Source organism: Xenia sp. Carnegie-2017, unplaced genomic scaffold (genome assembly GCF_021976095.1).
Source record: "Xenia sp. Carnegie-2017 unplaced genomic scaffold, XeniaSp_v1 HiC_scaffold_14, whole genome shotgun sequence".
NCBI lineage: Eukaryota > Metazoa > Cnidaria > Anthozoa > Malacalcyonacea > Xeniidae > Xenia > Xenia sp. Carnegie-2017.
This window is the reverse complement of record NW_025813447.1, coordinates 6,729,395-6,749,439: the sequence shown is the minus strand read 5'-3', so window position 1 is coordinate 6,749,439 and position 20,045 is coordinate 6,729,395. Positions and strand designations below refer to the sequence as shown.

The 20,045-nt window shown below is 34.8% G+C and overlaps 3 protein-coding genes across 3 annotated transcripts; 2 read left to right on the top strand and 1 right to left on the bottom strand.

Annotated features, from left to right (window-relative positions):
* Positions 1-8: 8 nt before the first annotated feature.
* On the top strand, positions 9-17,756 carry LOC124435149 (la-related protein 1B-like). The gene is made up of 12 exons (XM_046985099.1): positions 9-19; positions 10,334-10,698; positions 10,766-10,824; positions 10,903-10,974; positions 11,103-11,172; positions 14,051-14,236; positions 14,490-14,664; positions 14,800-14,854; positions 16,252-16,341; positions 16,897-17,005; positions 17,281-17,408; positions 17,718-17,756. The coding sequence occupies exons 2-12, from the start codon at positions 10,476-10,478 to the stop codon at positions 17,754-17,756; spliced, it is 1,206 nt and encodes a 401-aa protein (XP_046841055.1). The 5' UTR covers positions 9-19; positions 10,334-10,475.
* Positions 7,496-8,953, top strand: LOC124434526. The gene has a single exon (XM_046984418.1). The coding sequence runs from the start codon at positions 7,736-7,738 to the stop codon at positions 8,804-8,806; it is 1,071 nt and encodes a 356-aa protein (XP_046840374.1). The 5' UTR covers positions 7,496-7,735; the 3' UTR covers positions 8,807-8,953.
* LOC124434527 lies at positions 9,242-10,090 on the bottom strand. Its single transcript, XM_046984420.1, has 2 exons — positions 10,040-10,090; positions 9,242-9,834 (listed from the first exon to the last, which is right to left on the bottom strand). The coding sequence occupies exons 1-2, from the start codon at positions 10,063-10,065 to the stop codon at positions 9,294-9,296; spliced, it is 567 nt and encodes a 188-aa protein (XP_046840376.1). The 5' UTR covers positions 10,066-10,090; the 3' UTR covers positions 9,242-9,293.
* Positions 17,757-20,045: the final 2,289 nt, after the last annotated feature.

Genomic DNA, 20,045 nt, shown 5'->3' with positions numbered 1-20,045 from the left:
GTTGGACGAGTGGTATCAAGTGTGATTAATGGTCAAAAACTTGTGCTTCTTTTGTGAGATGTAAAAGGTTTCTTTGCGTTTCACGACAAAAAATATGCCAAGCTTCTACCTTTTCAAAATCACTGGAAGAAGGTATGAAACTTGATAAATCTGATAGTAGTAATGAAAATGTTTAAAGGTTAGTGGAATTTTAGATTTTATATCATTGAAATTTGCGAAAAGTTTACAAACTAAGTAAAGCCAATTTTTTTTTAAATTCTGTTGTCAAAACGCAGGAAGTCGCATTTCCGACGGTCTAAAATATAAAATTTTCCGGGGGGCATCCTCCCAGACCCCCCTACAGAGCTAGCGCCTTTGGCGCTCGCAGTGGTGCATCAGTCACGAAAATTGCTGGATCCGCCCCTGGTATATTGCTTGTTATGTTTTTTGCCACCTTTCAAGATGGCGCCCGCGAATAAAATTTGCCTCACCGTGACAACGGCAGTTAGATATCTAGAGGATTGGGTATAAGTCATTGATGTCAACAAGCACAAAACGACCCGTTTGCTTTTCTGGATGAGGACTTGCTTTTACAAAAACTTTTCGAATACGACGAGCTATCTCAAAACGACGCAAGGAAAACAAAATCAACGAAACCTGTGTATGTTAATATTGTTGTAGAAAGCTAAACAGCGCTATCCACTGGATACTAGTGGATAGTGATTTTTAATCATGTTATATTTTTTAAAGCCATGAAAAAACAAATTTAATTTTTAAAAAACATCAAAAGCATAATATTTATTAGGATAAAAATTGAACACCCGACCAATGCCATGTCAAAAATGATTAGGCAAGACTTAAAAAATATGGATGAGTGATATTTGCTGAACAATTTGCATTTGTACAAACACCCGAAAACATAAACATCAAAAAATATAAATTAATCTATAAAATAAACAAAATGAAACGCGTGTGCTGAGTACTCTCGACCATAATCTGCTCTCGAGTTCTCCCAAAGGTCTCCTCGGTTTGCGTAAGCCTGTGCAAACGCAGTAAACATCTTTTGTTTCTATAAATACAGGATCAATCAGATGATTTATAATGAAGCGAAAGGGGGGTATTAACAATGGCGGATTAATGGAGGTCCCCTGCGGTACTGTTATGCACTCCTTTGAAGTTTGAGTAAATTTGAAAAATGCTGGTGAAAATCATGAATTGTTCAATAAAATGACAAAACGTGAAAAATGTCCAAGCGAAGACAAAAATTACAAAAATTCCTCGCAAATATTGTTGCTTTTTTTTGATTTTTGAAAATTCTTGCTAATCCAATATTATCAAACCACCAAAATTTTGAAGCTTTAGGTCGTAACATACTTGATATCGTACAATACAGGTACACCACCACCATTTGTAAGCTAGTTTTCACTTTCTACATTACGTAGTCAATGCCCTAACTCAGTAAGAACCTCAAGAATTACCCAAGACGCTAGTTTTGCAGATAAACAGTCTAAATTTTATTTGAAATGTCAAATGGAACTTCCTCCTTCATTTTTTTTCAATTTTCCCTTTATTATAGTGATTCGTGTAAACTAATTAGCCCGTGATGTAGATTATATACAAATTATAAAAATATTTCCCGATACAATCTTTCACATCAATTTATTATCAAGGTTTTATAGCTGGTCCTACATCCGGATGAAAACATGTTAGACTCATGTTAGATAAGATCAATAGAAGAATGAGACACAAGACACTAAAATGTACATTAAATGAAGTATAGCTAGTATATTTGTTTTGGGAGAGTGGGAAGCGATTTTTCTTTGAAAGGTCGCTAGAGAACTAATTTCATTTGGCATTGAGTTCCAGACTTGTGGCCCATTAAATGGCTTTTTTTCATGCTATTGGTTCGTGGCTGAGGTACGCATAGTGTTTTTTTAAAACCACGAAGTTTATAATCAGTTGATTCGCTTTTGAAACTAAATAAGTGATTTTGGACCCATGTTGCCATGTTTGCTTTACTTTTTTGCCTTTGAATATCAAGAGGCTACCACTCTAAAGCTCTCAAAGCAATTTCGTGATCAACAACATTATGTTTGCGATGATTCTAGCAGCTCGATTTTGAAGTTTTTGTAAGCGTTTGGATTGAGTTTCGCCGAAAACGTTCCAAACTTCACAGCAGTAAGTAAAGTAAGGATGTATAAGAGCGTTGTAAATGGAAAGAAGAGTGTCTTCATGGACATAGTCTTTAGTCCGACGAAGAGCTGATATCCCTGAGGCAATCTTCTCACAAATATTGTCAGTATTTTTCTTCCACGACAAGTGCTGATCGAGGGTCACACCAAGAGATTTAGAATCCCAAACTTGTTTTGTTTTGTTTTCTATCGCAATGTTTGGTTGCTGATTAGCTATACTTTTGATAATTGGTTTAGAGCCAATCAACATAAATTCAGTTTTTGCAACATTTAGGCTTAGTTTATTAGCAATCAACCACCTTTTAGCAGCTTCAACTTCAGCTTCAACTTCATTAATGAGCTTCCTGCTGCTGTTAAATTTGTATCATCAGCAAACAATCTGCGTTTTGTCTTTTGTAAGCATTGAGGTAGATCATTAATGTATAATAAAAACAGTAGTGGTCCTAGAATAGAACCTTGTGGTACACCACACTTGACCAACTGTTCAGATGAAATTGTTCCATTTATCTGACATAACTGAGTACGGTTGGTCAAGTAACATGTTAATAAAGACAAAGCGTCTTCTTTAATGCCATAGTGTTCAAGCTTGCTTAATAAAATTTCATGATCTACAGTATCAAAAGCATTTTTTAAGTCAATAAATACCACTAGGTTGAATAATTTTTTGTCAATATTCATATACCAGCTATTGGTACAGTCCAGTAAGGTGGTAGCTGTTGAGTGATGTTTTCGGAAGCCAAACTGAGAGTCACTTAATAGGTGAAATTTATTCAAATAATCATAAAGTTGGTTGTATAAAATCCTTTCCATAATTTTGCTGATTGCTGGCAAACCAGAGATTGGTCTGTAGTTGGTAGGCAAATTCTTTTGCCCATTTTTAAATAAAGGAATTAGTCTTGCAATTTTCCATTCATTAGGGAAAGTGCATAATGTAATAGTCTGATTAAAGATATAGGTCAATGAGTCAGCTAAAATAGGTGCCGCTATCTTTAAAATTTTGTTGGAAATTCTATCAACACCGGTGGATTTTCCACTTGGGAGATTACATAGCATTTGATTGACTATGTTTTTGGTTACAGGCTGAAAAGTTGAGAATTTAGATTTAGGTTTATTTATAAATTCCTGAAAATTACAATCTGAAGCATCAATTGTTAGAAAATGTATTGATTAAAACTCTCAGCAATGTCCTTAGAGTTTGTTAGGCTAATGCCATTTACATTTAATTCATTGACATTACCCAGTCTTTTTTGCCTGCCTAATAAGTGGTTGATTGTTTCCCATGTCTCTTTTGGGTTGTCTTTATGTTCTGCAATTCTAGTGGCATAATAGTCCTGTTTAGCTTTTCTCACTTATATATTAACTTTATTTCTCAATTGCTTAAACATGTTCTTAAACATGTTATTTCTCTAATTTATAAGTATAAGTTAGTATTTATTTTGTAATAGACTTTGATGCACGAAACACTTCAATTTATGAAGGGCCTAGAACAGTAAAAAAGCTAATGCTATACAAACACGGGGATCATTTCAATGTTATCAATCCGGCAAAGCTCCCAGCTTTTTTCGGTAAAAGATTTTACTGTGAACAGTGTTCAAGCTTTGTAGACAACTATATTCATCACGCTTGTTTTGATGTCTGCAGTACATGCCTACACAAAGGGTGTGCATTAATTCCGAACGGAACAGCGGGAATGCTCGGACTTTTATAAGCCATGCCGGTCAAATGCATGTTACAACCTACATAAAAAACAACGTAGATTAAAAGGACTTGATCTTCCCTCAAAATGTGACAGCACGTATAAATGCCGTACATGCAATGTCAATGTCGACAGAAATAGACAAGACATACACAAGTGAGGAGAATTTAAGTGTCATATCTACAAATAGCTGGTTGTTAGTGGGCATTTATGTTTTATTCAATCCGAACCAGCAAAAAAGCCAAATGTAAAACTAATTTTTTACGATTTTGAAACGGATTTTACAAGCGGTGAGCACGATGTAGCTATGTTGTGTATTTGAGAAGACGTTGTTTAATTATTGGAGCAATACAACGTACTTGCATGATATGCCATCTTAGTTCCTTTGCAGCCATTTCCATGTCTTGTATAACGATACGTAGTGTCTGATTATCATACCTTCAAATGTTAGCTTAAAAATCTCACGAAACTCGTGCCACTGCGCATGCATAGTCCTTTATTGAGCTGAATCGTTCATTATTTACTTATTCACGATATATAAAATATCTATAAGAAAACACTTACGGATAATCCCTCAAATCGGCATCAAAATTAAATGTGCATTTCACCCGAAAATATTTTCCCTCGTGACTTGAAACCTAGTAATTATTTATTTCATATAGTGGATTTATGATTGCACTTTTGGAGGATATTTAACCTCCGATAATAACTGGAAACATTCTTTCTAATATTTCGAACATAACATGCCGACCTCTGGCTGACCAGCAGCATTGACTAGTTCAAAGCATGCTTCTTTCGGTCCGTCTTTACATTTCTGCTTTGTGTATTTTGTTTGTCCGTCGGGTACTGAAAGGGAATAATCAGAAATGTGACCCTGCAAATCACATTATAGGTATACTTTTACCTGTATTCAGATGTATGAATTGCTCATGTTACCTTTAACATACAAATAAAAATCAGCATGAAATCTTCCATCTTTAAGGTCCACTGAATGAATATTGATCAAGTACAGAGCTATTTCAACGTAAACTGTTTTCTGTTAGTTTACTGTTTCTGGACATTTCTCGTAATAAAACCTATTGAAAGCAAGTTAAGAAATAACATAGAAGTTCTCTTTGGTATATAATACTTACCTTTCTGTTGCAAGACTATAAATTCCATAATAAAAAGAAGGAAATGAAATCTTAATTTGTTATGTGGATTTTATGTTTTTACTGTGGACTAATTTTTTTATTCCCTTTCCGATTGTTCTTTAGAAAAAAATATCATTAGACGGACTATTTACCATTCAACCCTGCATTCGTGTCCTTTTTTAGGTCCATCTAAAGCTCCGGGTATACATCGAGCACAATTAGCACAACTTGGACTATCAACAGCCTCTGGACCATGGCACATATCATTGCATGTATCGCAGAATCCACAATTACAATCCTTTAGACACAAGGAGCAGTTGTTGCCTCGAGATAGACAGGGCGAAGCTGCAGCAGTCGGAGGTATTACAAGAGCAGATGTATTTTGTTTTTCTTTTGACAAGAAATTTGACAGTCCATTGTCACCATCAACATTGTGGATCACAACTATGACTAGAGATAGAAAAGCAAAATACGTTCTTTGGAAGTATTGCCCTAATTTTCTCGCCATCACTGATCGTTTGATCAACAAGATCAACGTTAATTAATTAAATGAGTTTTAAAGTCAGTTGAAACATGAAAGAAAGAAAAAACATTCCTTCATAATGATAAACTTTCGTCTTCGTCATAGCTTAAACATTGTTAAGACTTTTCAATTAATTTCATAAACCAAATATTCCATAACGAAGCGTTGACATGTTTTGAACTGTCTTACAGGTGGTTTATGAACGACATAATGTGCTTCTGTGCAGGTGGAAAACCTGAAATAAAGCTATAAAATATCAAGCATATAATGGCTTTCAATTTGGCCAGAGGCCAAACGCAAATGCCCCGATTAAAGGATTCTCATTCGCCGGTAGCAGATCCAGTGTTGAGCAAAATAAATCAGAGGAGCTGCATTTTATATCTCGAACAATGAAGTCTTACCTAAATTGACGGCTTGTGTAATAAAATATAGTTTTTGATTAATCCTGCCATGCACTTTGCAACGTTCACAGTAGTAACAATTTCAAAAATATACCAGCGCCTTTTTAACATGTATAGACCGGATGGGAATGTCTCTCCTAGCTAATTTTTTCCACTCATTTTTGAATTTTGTCGACTTGCCGTTCCATTCAAAGACAGAGCCTTTGTTGATATATTCCAGCAGGTTCAGGCTTTCACTCTGCCGACTTATCAGTTGTAGTCTGTTTGTTTAGTCGTGCTATACAATTTTTTTTTGGTGTTTACTCACTGCCTAAACAAAAGATTTCTACAAAATAATGATGGTGGCTAACGTTCTAAAATTTTAATTACAAGATCAAAATTCAGGCTTTGCATATACTATGTGCTAATTGCATGCAGAAATACACGCCTGTTGACTTTCAAAGTCCACATTAGTTATATTCAACAAACACAAATCCAGGGAGGACTTCACATTGACTGTGAATATAATCATGGAAACAAATTCAAACAACGCATCGAAGCTCTTACATTTGACTCTAATATTTAAAACATGTTGTACGTCATTTGTTTCATGACGGATTTATTTTTATTTTCCACCCTGGTTATTTTAAGTTTACATATTACTTATTGTTTATTCCAAGGGTCTCCAAACTACAGCCCGCGGGCCAGATGCGGCCCGTTGGACCTCTCAATCCGGCCCGCAGAGGCACTTAAGAAAAAAAAATTATTAAACAAAATAAACTTTGTACAGAAAGTTCACGTTATGTCGCAAGCCAACTAGCAAGAGTGGCTTACGTCAATTTTTCTCCCAGCTTCCTACTTCCGTTTCAAGCACATTGTGAAATTTAAAAAGCTGAAGGATAACGTGGAAATTTTTTATATTCTTCGGCAGGGGTTGTCAATAATTGATTGCAATTAAATTGGTCTGCCCAATCATTTAATTGAAAGTGGGAGTTTTGCACAATCAATTAATTTTCATTGATGCTTTGTCCAATCAATTAATTGGTTACAAATAATTGCAATTAATTGAAACTCGATTAATTTTTGACAACCCTTGTTAATACTTTGTCTACATATCTTTTTAGTACTAGAACGCACACTAACGCTAATATCGTATAGAAATAGGTACGTCTATTGTACAGGCAATAGCAATAGGTATAATAGCAACAGTAAATATATTCAACTTTTTTCTCTATGTCATAGGCCACACATTTAGGTTCTATAAGTTTTCGGATTCCCATTAAGAATGAAAAAGCGAAGAAGAAAATAAAAAATGTAATGTCAACATGGCATAATTCGAGTTTTTCGAAAGTGTAGGCCTACAAAAAAAACAAATTTAGAAATCTAACAAGAATACAAATACAATCAATTAATTTTAATTGGAGATGTGCCCAATCAATTAATTTTAATTGATGCTTTGTCCAATCAATTGGTTACAAATAATTGCAATTAATTGAAACTCAATTAATTTTTGACAACCCTTGTTCTTCGGCCCTCAACATGCTGAATGAAAGTTCATGTGGCCCTCTGGCTGTAAAGTTTGGAGACCCCTGGTTTATTCAATCGACTGCAATGACGCAGAAAGTAACACGAAGCTTTCCAGTTAGTCACAGAGCCCTCTATAGTATAATTACTAATCGAGGCCTTACGATTAAGCGACTGCAACGGCAACGGCAACTCTAGGGGACTGGAACGGTCGCGCGGTTGACGTTGCCGTTTCCCGCTTAAATTTAACCTTACGATTGCATGTGCTAAGACTTTAGTGTGTTAATAAAGATTCATTAAATTTTAATATGCCGAGTCTTAGGGAAATTACTGTGTTCGCTCATGCTTTGAACGCGATAGATAACGAAGAATTTGCTCTGCTATACGATGTAAATAAACCCAAAAGCCCTAGGATACCGTTTTGGCGTTATGAAGACTTCGATTTAGATCGAATGACAGATGATGAATGTTTAGCAGAATTTCGCTTCTTTCGAAATGATATTTACAACCTTGCTGAAATATTGGAATTGCCTGGGGAAATAAAATGCTATAATGGACTAAAAGTAGGCAACATTGAGGGGCTATGTATTTTTTTGAAGAGGTTTGCTTATCCGTGCAGATATATTGATATGATTCATAGATTTGCCAGACCTGAACCTCAGTTGTGCATGATATCGAATCAAGTTCTGAACGTAATTCATGAACGATGGCATCATTTGCTCACTGATCTTAACCAGGCATGGTTGCAACCAGAAAATTTAGAGGAATTTGCCACAGTTATACACCAAAAGGGAGCAGCTCTTAACAACTGCTGGGGGTTCATCGACGGGACTGTTCGTCCTGTTGCACGACCAGGTCGATTGCAACGTACACTTTATAATGGACACAAGAAAGTTCATGCCATTAAGTTTCAATCTATTGCAACACCATCAGGCATGATAGCTAATCTTTATGGTCCAGTCGAAGGAAAAAGGCATGATAGTGCAATGCTTGCCCAATCTGGTATTCTCAACATGTTACAGCAATGTTCATTTAACATGCAAGGGGATATTTTATGCATATATGGTGATCCTGCATACCCTCTCAGACCACAATTACAGGGCCCTTTCCGAGGAGCTGTAGTTACAGAACAACAAAAACAATGGAACAAATATATGAGTCAAGTGAGAATAGCTGTTGAATGGTTGTTTGGTGACATTGTAAATTACTTCAAATTTTTGGACTTTAAAAAAAATTTGAAAGTACATTTGAGTGCAGTTGGGAAAATGTATGTTGTGTGTGCTCTTATAGAAAATGCAAGGGCATGCCTATATGGCAAACAACAGCAAAATACTTTGGCCTTGACCCACCCACTATACACAATTACTTCATGTAAATGATTAAAAAAATGCCATTGTTCATAAGAAATTGTTTCAAAACAGAACATTAATAAATGGATTTAAATGCAAAAATTTAAACATTTGCACAATAGTTGTAAAATATGAAAGACAGCATGAAAATGCATATACTTTTTTACATATTTACTTTAAAAACTGAAACAATTGAGATTTGTAAACAAGTTTACTTTGATCTGTTATCATCACAGCATAAACAAAGAGGAGGCTGTTCTCTGGTAATAGTCTATGTCATTGTTTATTTTCCAGAAGTTAACTTATTCAAAAGGGCCATCATGCATGAACTTTGCTCCTGCTGATGCCTCATCAACTGCATGAATTGCTGTTGTTGAGTCCTTTGCAATTCGATAAGCTGATTCAGCACAGAATTATTTTGATTTTGGGCTACTTCCATTGCTTCTTTTCTAAGTTTCATGTCATTTTCCTTTAATTCATAATCTTTGTCAGTTTGCTGCTGCATTATTTCCAATTCCTACTTCTTCAACTCAGCCTCTCTCTCACTTTTTTCTCTTAAATACAAAACCATGTCAGAACCACTACTGCGTTTTCTTTTGGCAGTTTTTACCTCAGAATCAGTAAACTCTGATCTCTTGCGAGTTTCACCAAACGATTCAAGGGATTGCTGTCTCATTTCAGCTGCCTGACTGGCTTCCTCCTCAAGTTTTCTTTTCTTTTCCTTTAATGCTCTTTCATGCTCCATATCAGCTTCATGAAACAATGTAATAATTTCATCCATGCCAAGATCTACTTCATTCTCCTGGCATGATATTCCACTTGCAAGATTTTCATCACGTATTTTCTTCTTATGCTTCTTTTCAAGCACAGCATATCGATCACGTACGGACCTTTGAGTTACACGAAACGTTGGTGTTTCCAAAGAATTCAATGTAGTAGCTATCTTCATCCATGCTTCTCCTCTTTCAGGAGATGCTTTCTTACTGCTCCATGGTTGAATCAACAAAATTTCTCGTACAAATATCTCATCATGCAGCTCAGTCCATTTCATAGGAACACTAATTGAACAGAAAAATACGATTTCTTAGCAAAATAATGCAACCTCGAAGTATATTGCAGTTAAATAATTCATCCTTCAACGATATAATAAAAATATAAACAGAAATACAAAAGCAAGTGAAGCTTTGACTTAACATGATATTTTAAAGCCTCAATACCTGTAAAATTATAATAAATAACTAGTCTAATATCAAAATAATTTACCTTGATGTTGTTCTTTCAGAAGACATCGATTGTTTGTGCAATTTATTAATGCCGTTCTCGCACAACGTAAAATTAAAGAGAATGGCGTCGGGCACGCTAAGCGAGAACGGCACTGTTTTGATCGGCGCATGCGTACACGTATTTACACCCACGTTGCCGTTGCCGTTCGCATTGCTGTCGGTAGAACGTAAGGTCCATAATATAGAGGGCTCTGGTTAGTCACATGAATTTAACGAAAGCGCATGCGTGTAATAAGTACTCCCTCACCGCTGAAGTGCACGTGGTTTACTTCAGTGCTGGGACTGCTGGCAAAATTTTGGTAATTGTGTCACGGTAGAACTTTTTCGTCGTGTGGAGACGGAATGTTTATGCCAATCGTTTCACGGCAAAACCAGTAAGTGGAGCGTATCATATAACCTTTGTTTTATGGTGTAATATGAGTGAAGTCGACATTTCTAATAAGCTGGACGATGAACGATCAACCACGGTTTGGCACAGTAATTCAGCCGCAGGGAATACGGATTCAATGAATACAGTGGACGGTCCTCTAAAGGAAATAGATATGAAAATACTTGCGAATGACACGAAGCAAAGAAGCCTACCTCCATCCCACGTAGTGAATCCATGGAATACGAACGCAAAAAGCAAGACTGATAAGGGTACGTTAATATGGAAGAAATTGTCTAAGCGACGTCGTTAGCTTCACTTATTCTTTGAATTATGCAGGATATGAAAAAGTACCACATCAGGAACGGCTCCAAAAACCAGAAACAAAGAAGGCTAATGTACGATGATCAAGTTTTTTTGATACTGCTTCAAATCAACATCCCGAAGCAGTACGTTGATTTTCGATTTCATTTTAGCAAGAAAAGTTAGCAGATTTTGAAAGTTGGCCAAGCTTGAGGGAAACAAAGGAAAATATCAATGATTATAAGGTATGTTATCTATGTTTGAGTTCTTTATTTCATTCAATGTTCCTCCCCCTGGTTAATTATATTGCGTAATGTGAATAGTCCAACGACGTACGTACTATAGCTTCATTATATTGTAAACAAAATTTTAGAACTCAAATCCCACAGAAGTCTCCAACAGTTCCAATGAAGAAAACATTAAAACAACATCTCGGAAGAAAGGTATGGATTTAGTTAAATATTGACCAACCCACACAAATATATGATGCAATTTTCAACTTCTTACATATGTAGTAACATGTACTTAGAAACATACATGGAGATTTATATATAATACTTGAGGTGACATCGTAATATAATCTATTGTCCAAAAAACAGTATGTGTTTTTTGGGAGCAAAATTTACTTCTCATAAATTTAATACTGGGTCAGCGGTTTTCACGAAAAACACTGTCGTAAATCATATGAATTAATTGAATTTGTTCACGTTTAAGAATATTAATTTAGCAATTAGCGCTATATAATAATTAATGTAATATCGATTTGATTATGCCTCTAAAGAAACACTTTTGTCAAAAAAATTGCACATCGTTTTTTCTGAACTAATTCGCACACTCTGTATGTATTTTTAGATGATAATTAGTTTGAAATTTGCAGCAAAATATAAACTTTTTCACAATACTTCAAAACATTTGACACACAAATCTAGTTTTCTTTATGAGTTAATTTATTGTTAATTTATGAGTTCATTTATGAGTTTATTTCTTGTGAAACATGTTCAGTCTCATTTGTGAAAATGAAACAGGATTATACGTAGCTATTTTTCTAAAGCAAGAACTTGACATAAACTGTGTTGTGCAACAATCCATAGGTTTTTATTTTACTATAAATTTGTTTTAATAGCAGGTCACTAGATCTTCGACACTCATCAGTTAAATAAAATGTACCAATAGTGCTTAAATTATATATTTATACATTGGGATCATATTACAATATAGTGCAGTTGTCATAATTAGGAGTGGTAGTGTGATAAATTATTCTCAATGGGGCAGTGTGTGGAGACAAGTTTGGAATGTTTGTTAAGGGAACCTGTGGGTGGCAAATGATGAGGAATTTTCATTAATCATTCACAATATAAGATGATGAATTCACACTATATGTACAACCTTAATAAATTAGTTGAGAAAAAACGATGTGCAAGTTTTTTTGATAAAAGTGTTTTTTTAGAAGCATAATCAAATCGATATTACGTTAATTATTATATATCGCTCATTGCTAAATTAATATTTTTAAACGTGAACAAATTCATTTGATTTACGACAGTGTTTTTCGTTACAACCACTGATCCAGTTACAAATGTATGAGAGAAATTTTTTGCGCATGTTATTCTCTCCTCTTTTTTTGTGCAAACTTTACAGCACAATAAATTCACCAAATGGCCATCATCCCAGTACTCAAACAAGTCAGCATTTGATGTTTCTATCCATTTTTTTACTGTATTAACTTTGCTGGTAGGTACAACCTTTCGACGAAAATGGCAAGAAAGGGAAAAGTGAATAACCAAATATACTTTTGCTTTCTGATAATTAACAGTAACATCCTTGATGTTTACTTACGATAAAAAACATCATATTTATGTCATACTACAAGCAACATGTAAAAGCAAATGTATGGCTGATCAAGGTTGCAAGTTTTTCTTAATAATTTGAGCCAAATTTGGCTTCTTTTTCTCACGTTAGGCTTCTTTAAAATCAAAAATCCCTTGGTTTATTCTTCAAATTTATTACACTGAAAATACTCAAAACAGCTATGATGCCAAAAACAGTACGGTTTACAAAACAACGCAAATGCAAAAATTGATATTAATAATGTATTACATCCCTATTGTCATAAGCATATAAGCACCACATATGTTGACTGTTTGCAGACTTACTAGTCTTAAAGTGACAACGTCTTTAAAGTGTCAACATGGATTTTAATATCTTGCAGCGCACTCGTGTATAAAGTAAAGATCAGTAAAGATTAAGATTGAAAATTTTTTCAATTTGTGTGGTAGTAATCAATAAAGAAGTTTTTTTGCATATCGTTTGAGAAAGCGATGTGCAATTGTTTTCATTTAAGCTAAAACGATGTGCAAATTGCACATTGCACTCCGTTAATTCGCACACTGATAAATGATATATATATAAAACTACTTAAATACTAAAATGTCATTTTTTTACTCTGTGTTTCATCTCCATTGAACATTGAACAGTAAAACACAGAGAAGCAAAAAATGATGTTTTAAGATTTAATAAATGTTATTGTTAATATGCTCCACTCAGCTATTAGTTTAATATTGGTTTACTACTTACTTATGCCCTGCAGACATAATATTGCCAATTATATACATGTACAGTACCGCTCGCGTATATCTTAACATAAAATCGCTACCCGTATGATGATGCACTTTGATACGCGCATGATACAGATATAATGTTTATCCGATCCACGTAGCATATACACTGATTATATACGCATGCGCATTCAAGGTATTTATACGTGAAGCACTTACCAGAGTTCTCACTCATAACTGTGAAACACTGGATCAATGAAGTCTGGAAAAAGGCTTTCACCTTATGCAAAGAAGCAAATTATTGTTCTGTGGAAGGAAGGGAGAATTTTTTCCTGTGCGACATGCATATAATAAGCAATAGAGGCGATTTCAATTGCTTTAAATGATCCAATAAGCATTCCCTATCAAGTAAACGTCCTGCTTCTAATAGACACACTCATCCTACTTCAATTATACATCATTACTATAGTAAGTTGTTGATTTGGCTGAGAAACCCTATATTTAGTTAATGTTTTCTTTTTACTTGTTTAAACTAATGCAATAAAAATGATCTAAACTCCCCTCTCTATTAAACGTGTTCTATCTATTAAACGCTCCCCTGGAACAGCTAAAATTTACGCACATTATATTTGTATCATATGCGTATAATATGCAAAAAATTGTTAAGATATACGTGAGCGGTACTGTATATACGTGTATGTATTCGTTTCAAACGTAAGGTTGTCCCATTTGATTTGTTCGCTTATTATCTTTTGTGAAATTTCAGGAAATCGTCAAAAATGGGTTCCCTTACCACTTGACCCTAAAGGAAATGAGGGAGAGAACTTGAATTCTGAGGATAATCAATACAGTCGACGTTCACCAAGCTGGCGTGGTGGTGAAAGAAGTCGAGGTAGGAGAGGTGCTGGTGGTATATATAGAGGTGGGAGAGGACGACGTGGAGGAGGAAGAGGTAGGAAACTGGTAAAAGTGCTTGTTTAAACCACCTCCAAACGAAACGATTTTTTTAATATTGTGTTATTAAGATCTATGATATAAATTATAATTATAATTAAGATATGATATTATAAATGAAAAAAATGTGTGTATTGTCTTGCAACTTGCAGTTTGCAAAGCATTTATTTGGACCTTGGTTTATAAGTAGAAGCATTGTAAATGAATATTGTGTGTTTTGACAATTCTTCATGCTTATAATTTACGATTAGGTTTTGATCGTCGGATTCAGTACGCTAACAACTCATATCAATTCTCTTATCTCACTCCTTATGATACGACAATGTATATGGCTCAGACCTTCTCAGGAATTTGTTACTATGACAATAGTAATTATAGTAACATGCTTGACCAGTCATTGTTGAAAGATGACATTAGAAGACAAATGTGAGTAAATGAATAAACGTGGCGATGAGCTGTTTCCTGAATAAGATATTTTTTGTGCAAAATACTTAGCTAAATGATTGCATTGATGATTGTTGTGATGACAAGTGATGACATTAAACTTTACATTTTCTGTAGTGAATACTACTTCAGCACTGAAAATTTGGCGAAGGATGTGTATCTCAGGCAACAGGTATTTTTAAGTAGATGTCCTGCTGATATGTTTTCTGTACTAGTTATTTATTTTAGACCTTCTCAAGACTATCGGCAGAGTTAGGCAAACTGAAGTGTAAATAAATATTAGCCGACTTTAATGTGTCGGCTAACCACATGCAATTTTATAAATTGCAATATTTCACTTTTTGTTGTAAATTGTCATGTTATGTTATGTAGAGTGTGACTGTGTCATATTTTTGATACTAAAATATAACGGATATTATGTTTATGTAAAATGTTAAGTCATATATTACTAGACAAATACGTATATAGTTACTAAACTGTGGTTTCAGTGGAAATCCTGTACGTAAATTCAAAATACTTAGGAACACTTTTTCTACCCAATGTGGCATTGCGGTAGGATATAGGTAATGACGGTACTTTATAACGGAATGGCGTGTTGCAAGTCATGCAAACGCCCAAAATCATATCCTAATAATCATAATATAAATAAAAGCTTGCAAGCGTTGGTTCGGCATTCGGAAAACAGACGTTGTTAGACGTACAAAAGTGATAAGTTGAAATCGTATCGCAGGAGGCGATAGCGTTTGAATAAGTTTCAAGTTTAAAGATTGACGGTTGGCCGTAATCTCAACGTTTCAATAACATATTTGTGTCGCAAAGAACCAACGTTTGGAACTCCGTATCATAAATCGTGCACAAACCACTGTAAATATCCTATCAAGTGTTAAATACAATTGTCAAAATACAGTCCCATCGTTCGAGTGAAGTCTCGAGAGCAGTGAACCAGCACTTCGCAGATTGTGCGAAACTTTTTAAATGCTAATTTAATACCTGGTTCCCATAGTATTTTTAATCAAAATTTGCAAAATATCAACCATTCTAGATGAGATTTCATGTCTGAGTAGAAAACAAAAGTCAATGTCTTGTCAAACAAATATAAGCTAAAAAGCATGCAAATGAAAAGCAGAATTAGTTCATTAGCTCTCTTTGTGCATATGTATGCTCCTTATGTTGTTGAAAAATACTTTTAAAATTTGAACTTAGCATTTTCCTGTTTTTCTGAGTATATTTTCTTCAAAAATATGTACTAGTCCTGTGTACATACGTACATGTTAGTGACATGCAAACCTATACTTTGCAGAAAATATGAACTACGTAAATAGAAAATAGAGATATGTGTTGTATACATCTGTACCTATACATCCTAGTGTTAGTTGTTTGTTTTTTTTAACTTCTGGTTTTTGCGCCAAAATTTTGGGAAATTTTACTGGTTTTTGGTGAACATGTGACGGTGGTAGCATTCATATATACGTAGAGGTTGCATGTTGAAGTAATGAATGGTTAGTGTTGATTAATTTAGCATTAATTTAGTTGATTAATTTAACATCTTTTTTTCCTTCCTTGCAACAGATGGATGCAGAAGGTTATATTCCATTGAGCTTGATATCAAGTTTTTTCCGTGTACAAGCATTAAGTCAAGACAAAGATCTTATTCGAGAGGTTTGTGTCATATGTGCTTCATTCAACACTTAAGACACAACAATAGACTTCTGTTCCAGCTAGTGAATAGTCAGAATGTTATTTGTACGTTGACCTTTCGTATTTGTATGGTGCCGTGTGCGAATGAATTTATATGTTATTTTAAAGTGGTTGTAGATAGGCTTCTTATTATGAATATATTTAGATACACTCCTCTATGCACACAATTAATAACCAGGACAAGCAGACAATTTTAAATAAAACAAAATAAAACAGATTCCGAAAACGGACATCTCGTTTTCTTGATATTCAAGATGGTACGAGAGTTTTAGGCAACAGATTGTGTACTATTTCGTCTTTATTTCAAAGACATCGTCAGAATCGTATTAGTCTGATGATATCTTTGGAATAAAGACGAAATATTACACAATCTGTTGTCTAAAACTTATGTATCATCTTGAATATCAAGAAAACGAGATGTCTGTTTTCGGAATCTATTATATTTTGTTTCACATAATTAATTGTAAAAGATTTATTCCGTAAATATATTTAATGGCAAAAATTTTATCACCCCAGGCAATGTTGGAGAGTGATAAGGTTGAAGTGAAAGATGAATTATTGCGCAGTCTAGAGGATCCTACAAAATGGCCAGTTTTAGTTTCTCGTAATGTATCCGAAACAAATGGTATGTGATTACGTACATACGTACGTAGAGTTACGTATTTAATGCATAACTGTGAGTAGATGGTATCAGACGTGTACAGTAGTCTGCATCAAAGTACTTTGTCATCGTGCTCAGTTTACGTAGATGATCCATGTTGATGCCTTTCAAGTGAACAATAATAATGTTTCAAATTACAGTCATAAAATGCATTGACAGAATTCCTCTCTTGTTTTGAAATTTCTGCATTAAATTTTTTTGCGCAACTTTGATTTCAAGTGCCCGCAATCTTTCTACAGGAATTGCTGAGAATAAAAATGCTCAAGTTGTAAATAAGCCTGAGAAAGAGACAAATAGCGATGATGGCACTACTCAGTTATTACATGTCAATCCAGAAATTAAAGGTATTGGAATATCATGTAGGACAGTACAAAGAATATACAGGGAAATTGCAGAATATACAGGGATAGTACAAGAATATACAGGGAAATTGCAGATTTCTCTGAACTTTGTTTTTTTTTTTACTACCGACGACGTCATCAAACACGACATTAGCAAAACTCGTTTTAAATGTAAAATATGGGCTGGCCCTATATCAAAATTTTGTGTTTCTAGGCATAATAAGAATGTGAGAAAGTTTCATACTTGTATCATTCAAGTGAAGAATTTTGTCATTAACAGTTGTACTATTAGTAATGAATTTCATCAAAGTAATTTGAGTCTGTTTCATTCATAGGAACCTTTTGCTAAAGACCCCGAACCTGTTGATCTGTAAATGAGAATTGGAAATGATTTTTAAGGCTGTTCAAAGATGCCGTGTGTTCACCATTTAAGCTACATCTCACAACTTAGTTTTTCATTGCTGAAACTGTACAGATGTAAAGAAGTTCTCGACGAATTTCTGGAAATTTTATTCGAGCAGCGTATTTTTAGATTTGCAGATGCACCATACACACAATTCATTTCAGTAATGTTGCATCGACAAGTGAAAATACGAAGTAAATTTGGTCAAATTTCTGATCACAAAAACAAAAACATTAATTGTTACTTTTTGTGTGCTCTGGCGATTACCGTTCATCGGAAATATTTGTTGTAGTTGGTAGACTTATGTAAAGTATTACGGGTGGAAATTGTCTTTTTAAATGAAATTAAATGATGATACTATTGATTCGCATGCTAGTACCAAAAAACCAACAGTTCTCATGTAAAAATCCTGCGTGTATGTTAACACCCGCTTACACACAATGTAAATAGCAGTAAATCAGTAGTTTACGATAATTTGCCGAACTGTATATACTTTTCATACTTTTAAACATGTATATATGTGTAAAGTACTTATAAAAATTTAGTCAGTTCATATTCTATTTCTATGTAGCCGTATGAATACTTGTTTAATCTTTGGCTTAATTACTGTTCCTTGTTTTTGTGTTATTAAGAATTAAACGTGTTTAAGCTATTACGCAATCTTGTTTCATTAGAAAATATTCCACCTTAAAAGAAGTAAATAAACACAACATAAAAAGGAAGTCCACTCTGACAAATTTTGTCATAAATTCTGTTAAAATAAAAACAATTGCACATCACTTTTTTTTACACATGTGGTGGGACGTTTTATTCTGCTACACACCATGTGGTGTGACGTGTTATTCAGTTACACACTATATGGTGTGACATTTTATTCAGTTACACACTATGTGGTGTGACGTTTTATTCAGTTACACACCATGTAGTGTGACGTTTTATTCAGTTACACACTATATGGTGTGACATTTTATTCAGTTACACACTATATGGTGTGACATTTTATTCAGTTACACACTATATGGTGTGACATTTTATTCAGTTACACACTATGTGGTGTGACATTTTATTCAGTTACACACTATATGGTGTGACATTTTATTCAGTTACACACTATATGGTGTGACATTTTATTCAGTTACACACTATATGGTGTGACGTTTTATTCAGTTACACACTATGTGGTGTGTCGTTTTATTCAGTTGCTGTGTTGTGTGTCGTTTTAGTTGGTTGGTGGTACAATGGACGTGTTATTGCGCGAACCCCACGCAGTCGTATCTGTAAAATGTCCTCTTTCCTCCAACCTCCATTTCTGCAGAATGATCGATGTTGTGTTGCGTTTGACAAGAGACGCGAGACGACCTCTTTTACATTTGATGAATGTGTGGTCGACCGTCTCGAGGTATTTTGTAAAGGTAACATCCTATTTGAACTTTATAAATACATCGGATGATTCGAATCATGTGTCTTTGATTCATGTGTCATCGGATGATTCGAATCATGTGTCTTTTATCGTGGTTAGGAGAGGTGTGCACTTCTCTCCTAAACCCGTCCCTGTGTGTTGTCTTTACCATGCATACAAACTAAGTTTAAAAAGACGTGGCTAGGAGAGGTGTGCACTTCTCTCCTAAACCCGTCCCTGTGTGTTGTCCTTACCATGCATACAAACTAAGTAAAAAGACTTGGTTAAGAGAGGTGTGCACTTCTCTCCTAAACCCGTCCCTGTGTGTTGTCCTTACCATGCATACAAACTAAGTAAAAAGACCTGGTTAGGAGAGGTGTGCACTTCTCTCCTAAACTCGTCCTTGTGTGTTGTCCTTACCATGCATACAAACTAAGTAAAAAGACCTGGTTAGGAGAGGTGTGCACTTCTCTCCTAAACTCGTCCTTGTGTGTTGTCCTTACCATGCATACAAACTAAGTAAAAAGACATGGTTAGGAGAGGTGTGCACTTCTCTCCTAAACCCGTCCTTGTGTGTTGTCCTTACCATGCATACAAACTAAGTAAAAAGACGTGGTTAGGAGAGGTGTGCACTTCTCTCCCAAACCCGTCCCTGTGTGTTGTCCTTACCATGCATAATACAAACTAAGTAAAAAGACGTGGTTAGGAGAGGTGTGCACTTCTCTCCTAAACCCGTCCCTGCGTGTTGTCCTTACCATGCATACAAACTAAGTAAAAAGACGTGGTTAGGAGAGGTGTGCACTTCTCTCCTAAGCCCGTCCCTGTGTGTTGTCTTTACAATGCTTACAAACTAAGTAAACG

Excerpts from the sequence above, each read along its gene's own strand:
- LOC124434527 (XM_046984420.1), bottom strand. The coding sequence starts at position 10,065 with ATGTCTTCTGAAAGAACAACATCAAG. Across the intron at positions 9,835-10,039 it reads TCTGAAAGAACAACATCAAG|TGTTCCTATGAAATGGACTG; the intron begins GTAAATTATTTT and ends CTGTTCAATTAG.
- LOC124435149 (XM_046985099.1), top strand. The coding sequence starts at position 10,476 with ATGAGTGAAGTCGACATTTCTAATAAGCTGGACGATGAACGATCAACC. Across the intron at positions 10,699-10,765 it reads AAAAAGCAAGACTGATAAGG|GATATGAAAAAGTACCACAT; the intron begins GTACGTTAATAT and ends TGAATTATGCAG. Across the intron at positions 10,825-10,902 it reads CAGAAACAAAGAAGGCTAAT|CAAGAAAAGTTAGCAGATTT; the intron begins GTACGATGATCA and ends ATTTCATTTTAG.
- LOC124434526 (XM_046984418.1), top strand. The coding sequence starts at position 7,736 with ATGCCGAGTCTTAGGGAAATTACTGTGTTCGCTCATGCTTTGAACGCG.